The 8,312-nt window shown below is 44.4% G+C and overlaps 1 protein-coding gene across 3 annotated transcripts in view; it reads right to left on the bottom strand.

Annotated features, from left to right (window-relative positions):
* The window catches only part of RGS7BP (regulator of G-protein signaling 7 binding protein), a 93,221-nt gene extending 91,580 nt beyond the window's left edge, over positions 1 to 1,641 (bottom strand). Inside the window, exon 1 of one of the 3 annotated variants that reach the window (XM_005857931.2) lies at positions 810 to 1,641. In XM_005857931.2, coding sequence (XP_005857993.1) covers positions 810 to 974 — 165 coding nt within the window. In that variant the 5' untranslated portion in view covers positions 975 to 1,641. Of the gene's footprint in view, positions 1 to 92; positions 408 to 809 lie in introns of those variants that run through there. The other 2 variants (XM_005857930.2, XM_014548955.1) reach the window with 2 other exon arrangements.
* Positions 1,642 to 8,312: the final 6,671 nt, after the last annotated feature.

The raw sequence follows: 8,312 nt of genomic DNA, 5'->3' as shown, positions 1-8,312 counted from the left end.
CACACACACACACACACACACACACACACTGCCCAATCTCTCTGGTTTAAAAGCCTACAAATTACTTAAAGACTAAAACACAAAGATGGTACATTCTCTTTGTCCTGGGCAAGTGTTTATTTTTCACGGGGAGTCCGGTGGTGGAGGCTCTGTTTCCGGACACACTGGCCCCCACCCATTCAGACTCGGTTTCTGAAGGTAGCATAGTTGAGCACTGCCATTGCCACTCCCAGCCTGTTAGACAGCGAGGCTGGGCGCTCTCCTCCAGAATGCTCCGTGGATTACAGCAAGGGTATAAATTTGAAGTTGATAAAGGCCAAAGAGAGGTGGTAAGAGGCACACCATCCACCTCCTGCGGGACCACTGAACTGTTCAGGCTCCAGAGCCTGATGGGAAGACGGGGCACAGCCTCTGACGGGACCGTTCGTCCCCTCCAGGCCCCTCCGCAAGGCCCCAGGGCACTCCGTTTGGGTTTGTTCGCTGTCTCCCCACAGAGCAGCCCCTCCACCGCCCTGTCCTTTCCCTCCCTGGTGAGCAAGCCCTTTCACAGTGTCTTCACTTCCATCACTCTCGGAGGGGAAGAGGCATGACCTCAAGACTCTTGCCCTGGCACTTCTTGGAGGGGCCATCACCACCTGGGTGTCACCCCGGATCTAGGGGACTTCAGATTTAAAAATAGTGCATGTGCACGTGATCGGCATGGAGGCCCGAGGGTGGGGGAGTGGCTGGTACTCAAGCAAACGATTAACACACACAGACACGATTCCCCCATCTCTTCTCAAAAAAAAAAAGGCGCAGTTTTCACCTACCATCTTGCAGTCGTCCAGGGTTCGCTGGGTTTTGCTGGCGCTCTCGGAGCCGCTGCCCCTGCGTTCCCACTCCCCGCTCTGCAGCTGGGGCTTGCTGATCTGAAAGATCGAGGAGCGGGTGGACCGGCTGGGGCGCTTTTTGCGCCCATTCGGTGCAGAACTCATGCATACACATCCACCAAGCCGAAGCCTCTGGTGCAGTGCGCCCCGGCGCGGGCGGCCCAGTCGTTGCCCTGCGCCGAGCAGCCGGAGCGAGGACCGAAGCGCGGCACTCACAGGGCTGGGGCTGGCTGCGCGGGTGGGTAACCTTCAGCTTGAAGGAGAGCCGGGGGAGCGCTGGCTGTACCCTGCAGCATCGCTTCCACTAGCAGCGAGGAAGGGGCTCAGTCAAGTTCTGCTCAGCAGCATTGCTGGCCCCGTCCCGGGAGCTGGGCGCTGGCTCGCACCACCTTCCCCTCGGCATAGGTTGCAAGGCTGGGCGAGAAGGAACGCGCCTCCCGGCGGTTCTGAGTTTCCATTCAGATGCGAGAGCAGCTTTTCAAAGCTTGTGCTGCAAGGTGGGGAGGGTGGGAGGGGGGTGTCGCTCTGGCTTCAGTGTCTTCCCGCAGAGAAGCTGGGTTCCTCTTTCCCCTCCCTCCCCTGTTGCTAGGCCTGGAAGGGCTGGCAGTCCCTGAAGCAGGCAATTGGCTCTAATCGGCCGCCTTGATCCCTCGTCTCCACCGGCTCATCTGTTTGAGGATCCCAAGTGAATCTGTGGCGGGACTGGCGGACGCAGGGAATAGGCCCGCTGACGTCCTTCCCGGCCCCGCACATTGATAGGGCCGGAATACGAATGTGATCCGTCCACACAGCCCTCTTCCCCCTCCACAGTTTATGCACTTATCCAATCAAATCCCCGGGAACATCAATTGCGATATTACTTCATCTGCTCTATTATTAGAAACCAAACGTGTCATCAGAGTGGAGCACGTTGTCACATGCTGGGACCTAAACAGGGATTTCAAATCAACTAGTGTGGGCTTGAGGCCTCACGAGCTGAGGCTGCCTGAGGGCCAAAGATTACCGAAGCCCAAACCTGGGAGGGAAGGAGGGAGGTTTTTGCTTCAAAAGGAAGATGTCTGGGTAACCCAAGAGGAAAGCCTTGTTTCCCTGAGTTCTATTGAGGTGGTGTTTTTGCTTTTCCTCCGAGGAGGGCGTCAGGAAGCCAGCAGGGCAGAATGCACTGAGGCCATCAGTCGCATTGGTCCTCATCCCACCCCGTTTTAATTAGTAAAAATTTTGGCTTTGCGTTCCAGAATCTCCAGATCCCCAGCTCTGAAAGTTTCCCAATAGAGACTTGAGCAAGCAGGCCTCCCTGGCCACTCAGGGGGACCCTCTTCTCCTTTATGGGACATCAGTGACCCAGGGGCTATGGAGTTGGCCCAAAATGCCTGTATGAGAGAAGGTGGGAGTGAGTTCCTGGACCGTTTAAGTCCACCCTTACCACGCACAGCCTAAGGTTCTTCAGCAGCAAGAGAGGGGAAGTGGGCATTCGGTGCCAGTGTTCTGAGAATGCTGACTGCTGTGAATGGTTATTTGGAGGGGACAGATAAAGAAGTCTGCCACAGGGGAACTAATTATGTGTAGAACAGCCTAATGAAGAACTAATCAAGGTTCCTGGTCAGTCTCATCTCATAGGGGGATATGGAGAGGACACAGCTAGGGAGAGCCAGATGTAGCTAGGAAGCTAGCAACCTAAGGAGGTGTTAGAATTTTTGTGTGTGGTGTTTTGTGTGTGTGTGTGTGTGTGTGTTGTTTTTGTTTTTTTACAAGCCACGTAAACATAATGGGGGTGGCGTGGTATAATAAGAAAAATACTTGGTCTTTGTCCCCAGCTCCTGACACAAAGCTCCTAAAACCTTTGGACTTTCAGGAGTGACCAGGGTGGTAAGCCTCTGGTCCCCAAAAAGACTGAGCCTTAATTTGAGGTCTAGAACTTTCAGCTCAACCCCCAAACTTCTGGGGAGGACAGAGGGGCTGGGGATTGATTTAATCATGAAAATCCATAATGAAATCTTCATAAAACCTAATGGATGGGGTTTGGGGAGCTTCTGGGTTGAAGACATGGAGTTGCTAGGAGGTTGACTTGCTCAGACAGGGCATGGAAACTGCGTCTCCCTTCCCATACCTTGCGCTATGCATCTCTTCCCTTTGGCTATTCCTGAGTTGTATTCTTTATAATAATAGGCAAAGAAAGCACTTTCCCAAGTTCTGTGAGTCATTCTAGCAAATTATCAAATATATGAGGAGGGTATGCGGGAATCCCTGAATTTGCAGCCAAGTCGGATACAAGTGTGGGTAACCTGGGGACGTGATACTTGTAATTGGTCTGTGAAGTGAAGACAGTCTTGTGGGACTGAGCCCTTAAACCTGTGGAGTCTGGAGCGTTAGTGTCTGAATTGAATTGAATTGTAGGGCACCTCGTTGGTGTTGGAAATTGAAGTAGTGTTGAAAAAGATACCATATGTTTTCTTGGGAGGAAGAAACCTAGTAGGTAGAAATCTGATGGGTTCTCAGATGTGTTTGTACATTATTTCACAAAAGATCGAGTCAGTTTTCCCTAACACAGAGTTGGGGTAGGCGGTATCACCTCCCACCCCAGACCTTGGTGTGCTGCAGTCCTCCAGGTATTTAGACGGACCAGGATGAAGGGCTCTTCAGGTGGCCAAATCTCCCCAAGTATGGAAAGATAAAATAGGTTAACTATTAGTCAACTCTCTGTTTCTCTTCCCCTTGGTCTCAATTTTATTTCTACTTCCTGTGTATAGAGAGGAGAGGCTGAGGAACACATTAGGTGATTTGGTGGGATTTGCTGGAGTTTAGTGAGTGGTTGAGATGCTGAGGAAAAAGGTATAGGGAAGCTAAGAGACTTTAAGGAAGAAGGGATAATAATCATTTGTAAATTATTTAAGTCCTGTGACATAAACCCTTTTTGTTACTACTAACTCCCCCCCCCCAAAAAAAATAAAAAAGTAAAGTCTGCTTAGCCCAAGGTTGGTGATACTTCAGAGAGTTAAAGGAAAAGGGGCTGCATTTTTCATGTGTGTAGACATGGGGTAGAGAAAACAGAACACTGGAGGTCAGGCTTCTAGACCTCTTTTGGCATCACTCTATTTCATCCCCTTTCCCTGCAGGGAAATAGTGACTGTCACTAGATTTGAGCATCTCAAAGCTCCTCAGTAGTAGGTTTCTACTCCAGCTACAACCATCTGGTTTCTACCTCCCCTCCCCGGGCCCCTTCTGCCTAGAGACAGTTTCAACAAATTAAAAGAAAAAAGAAAAGGAAAAAAAATCCCAAAACACAATTGCACCGCCCTGTTTCTGTGCCATATTTCTTATAGGGGGTGGAGGGAGGGGATAAATGGGTCAAACTCGGTGCCACATCTGCAGGACTACAGATTTGGAAACCTGCAGGGGATTAAGCAGAAAGATCATTTGTAGGTGCCCACCTTGGCCTTCCCCAGTGTGCAGCCCAAGCCATTTTCTTGAGAAGGGAGAAAAATAGCATCCAGCCCAGAGCTGTCTCTCTCAGGGACAAATGCTGTAATCAGAATAGCAGCAGGCAAGCTCAGTTCCCTCACCTTCCCCCACATTCAGAACAGCATGAATTTACATTCCTAGTGCTGTCTGACTGCCAAATAGAGGGGTAAATGCAGTTAATTCCAACGAGGGCATGTTTTCTGGTTACCCAGACCCAATGTTGGCACAACCCCAACAATGGGTCCTCTATAGATATATGGCTTCGACCCGAGTCACATCCTAGATTCACTCCAATATCAGATCCACCTGATGGTTCATGTTTTCTCTATGGCAATTTTAGAGACTTCATTTTGATTTGGAATTTTACCAAAATGAATACTAGTTTAGAGTGAATGTGAGCAACTTGGTAGGTTTCTTCAAATTGGTTCTGTAAGAAATCACAGTAGGACCAGAAACGCATATCTCAACCTGGGCTGGCCTCTCGTGAAAGGAGATACAGGGAGGCGGGTTTCATCTGGGAGTAAAGTTCAAGGAAGGGCAAAGATGAAAAAAGACCTTAACCTGTGTGAGTCTGTGACAGCAGCAAAGAAAAACACATTAAGATGCTGAGTTCTGAGCCATTGGGGAGAGCTGAAGGGCATAATCAAGTTATTTTCTGTTAGTGTCCAAAGAGATTAAGTTATTGTGAAAAATTTAGTGAATAAACTAGTAAATGGTTTATTCCCACTAAAAACAAGAGGAAGTACAATTTATTGGGAACATTTACTTATTAATTTTACAGATATTTTTGAGTGTTCTTTAGGTGCAGTTCCAGGTTTTGTTGGTCCTAAAGCTTATATAATTGGGGGGGGGGGGGCCTTCTTTGAGATAAATAATCCAAAAAATTAAAAACAAAATTAGATATATGGTCTTAGAAGGAGCTCATGCAAAGTGAGGTTCCCTGAAGTTTAGGCTTCATTACCTTCATGGTAAATTTTCACAGTTGGTGTCTATTATATGCCCAGTGGGCATCTGGCGTTTTGCCTCCTTTGTTTTTGTTCTCCCTTTTCTGAAGATGGCACTTTAAATTTCCTTTGAGAAATCAGTCTTCTCTCACCTTTTGTCACATGGCTCATGGGTTGGGCATATGGCTCAGACCTGGCCAATAAGATTATTACATTCTGGTGGCCACAGTGATTGGTTTAATAATGGGTATGAAATCTAAACTGAACCAATATACTTTAGGCCTCGGGGCTTTCTCTGCAACGATTAGGTTGAAACATATGAAGGTGCCATTATTCAACAATTCTTGACCTATTTAAATTTAATTTTATATATTTCAGCCACGATTAAACGTTTCCATTGGGTTTCTAGAGTGAAGATATGAAAGCCTGGAGTTTTTGGTGGCTGCCTTTGCTATTCATGGTCAACAGACTGCCTGAGAGCCAACTCAGAGGAAATCAGAATGGAGATATGGAGAAAGATTGATGTTTTAAATTTTATTTTTAGTTTTATTGACATCAACATTATATTAGTTTCAGGTGTACAATATACTGATCCAATATTTGTATATATTGCAAAATGATCACCACACTAAGTCAAGCTAACATGTTACCATGCATAGTTATAGACATTTTTCATGTGATGAGAACTTTTTTTTTTTAAATTCTCACCTGAAGATACTTTTTTGTCTGTGTGTTTTATTGATTATTTAGAGAGAAGAAGGGGGAGAGAGAGAGAGAGAGAGAGAGAGAGAGAGAGAGAGAGAAAGGGGGTCTATTCATTGCCTCAGGTATGTGCCCCCCAGCAAGAGATCAAACCCAAAACCTAGGTATGTGGCCTGACCAGGAATCAAACCCACAACCTTTCAGTGTATGGCATGACACTCCAACCTACTGAGCCACATGGGCCAAGGCTTGTGATAAGAACTTTTAAGATTTATTCTCTTAGCAAATTTCAAATATGTAATACAGAATTATTAACTATGATTGTTATACTGTACATTACAGCCCCATGACTTATTTAATTTTTAACTATATATTTGCACCTTTTGGTTATCTTCACTCATTTCATCCCCCCCCCCCACAATCTCTAGCAACTAACGATCTGTTTTCTGTATCTATGAGCTTAGATTTTTTTTAAGATTCCACATATAAGTGAGGTCACATAATATTTGTCTTTTTCTGTCTGACTTATTTATTTCACTTAGCACAATGTCATTAAGTCCCATCCATGTTGTTGCAAAGGGCAAGATTTTATTCTTTTTTGTGGCTGAATAATATTCCATTGTATATCTACTACAGTTTTTTTATCCATTCATTCATCAATGGACACATAGCTTGCTTCAATATCTTGGCTACTGTAAGTAATGTTGCAATAAACATAGGGATATATATATATATTTATTGTCTTCAAATAAATACCCAGAAGTTGAATTGCTAGATCATATGGTAGTTCTATTTTTTTATTTTTGAGGAAACTCCTTACTGTTTTTTATAGTGGCTGCACCAAATTTCAATCCTGCCCACACTGCACAAGAGATCCCTTTCTCACCAATACTTGTTATTTCTAGTCTTTTTGAAAATAGCCATTGTAAAAGGTGTGAGGTGATATCACACTGTTGCTTTGATTTGCATTTCCCTGATGATTGAGGTTGAGCATCTTTTCATGTACTTTATGGCCATCTGCATGTCTTCTTTGTGAAAATGTCTATTCAGATGTTCTGCCCATTTTGAAATTGGATTGTTTGTTTTTTTGCTATTGAGTTGTATGAGTTTTTTTAATATATATTTTTGGATTTTAACCCCTTATCAGGTATATGATTTGAAAATGTTTTCTGCTGTTCCCTAGGTTGCCTTTTCATTTTGTTGATGGTTTCCTTTACTGTGCAGAAGCTTTTTAATTTATCATCCCACTTGTTTATTTTTGTTTTGTTGTTTTTGCTTCTGGTGTCAGATTCAAAGCATCATCACCAAGACCAATGTCAAAGAGTTTACCACCTATGTTTCTTTCTAGGAGTTTATGGTATCAGGTCTTACATTCAAGTCTTTAATCTCATTTTGAGATTTTTTTATGTGTGTATGGTTTAAGATAGTGGTCCAGTTTCATTCTTTTTCATATGGCTGTCCAGTTTTCTCAGCACCATTTAATAAAGAAACTTCCTTTCCCCATTGTATATTCTTGGCTACTTTGTCATAAATTAACTCATCATTATGTGTATGTTTATTTCTGGGTTCTCTATTCTGTTCCATTGATCTGTGCGTCTGTTTTGATGACAATATGTTTTGATTACTATAGCATGGTAATAGAGCTTGAAATTGGGGAGGGTGATGCCTCCAACTTTGTTCTTCTTAAGATTGTTTTGATTAGTCATGATTTTTTGTGGTACCTACAAAATATAGGATTGTTTGTTCTATTTTTGTGAAAAATGCCATTGGAGTTTATTAGGGATTGCACTGAATCTGTATATTGCTTTGGGCAGTATTGACATTTTAACAATAGTCTTCTAATAAATGAGCATAAAATCTTTCATTTATTTTTGTCTTCTTCAATTTCTTTCATCAATGTCTTATATTTTTCATTATACAGGTCTTTCACCTCCTTGGTTAAATTTATTCCTAGGTATTTTATTGTTTTGATGCAATTGTGGAAAGACTGATTCTTAATGATATTATTTAAACATGTGGATCCAACTTTGCCTTAAGTCAAACTACACCTACAATTTCAGTTAGGTGAACCACATCCCTTTTATTTTATTTCTTTTATTTTCCAATTACAGTTGACATTCAATATTATTTTATACTAGAGGCCCAATGCACAAAAATTTGTGCACTCGGCGGGGGAGGGGGGTCCCCCAGCCCAGCCTGTGCCCTCTCGCAGTCTGGGACCACTCGGGAGATAACGACCTGCTGGCTTAGGCCTGCTCCCGGGTGGCAGAGGGCACGCCCAATCCCTAGGTGCAGCCCCTGGTCAGGCTCAGAGCAGGGCCGATTGGGGAGTTGGGGC

Source organism: Myotis brandtii, unplaced genomic scaffold (genome assembly GCF_000412655.1).
Source record: "Myotis brandtii unplaced genomic scaffold, ASM41265v1 scaffold115, whole genome shotgun sequence".
Classification (NCBI taxonomy): domain Eukaryota; kingdom Metazoa; phylum Chordata; class Mammalia; order Chiroptera; family Vespertilionidae; genus Myotis; species Myotis brandtii.
Note: the sequence above shows the minus strand (reverse complement) of the source record. Positions and strands in the feature narration are given on the sequence as shown.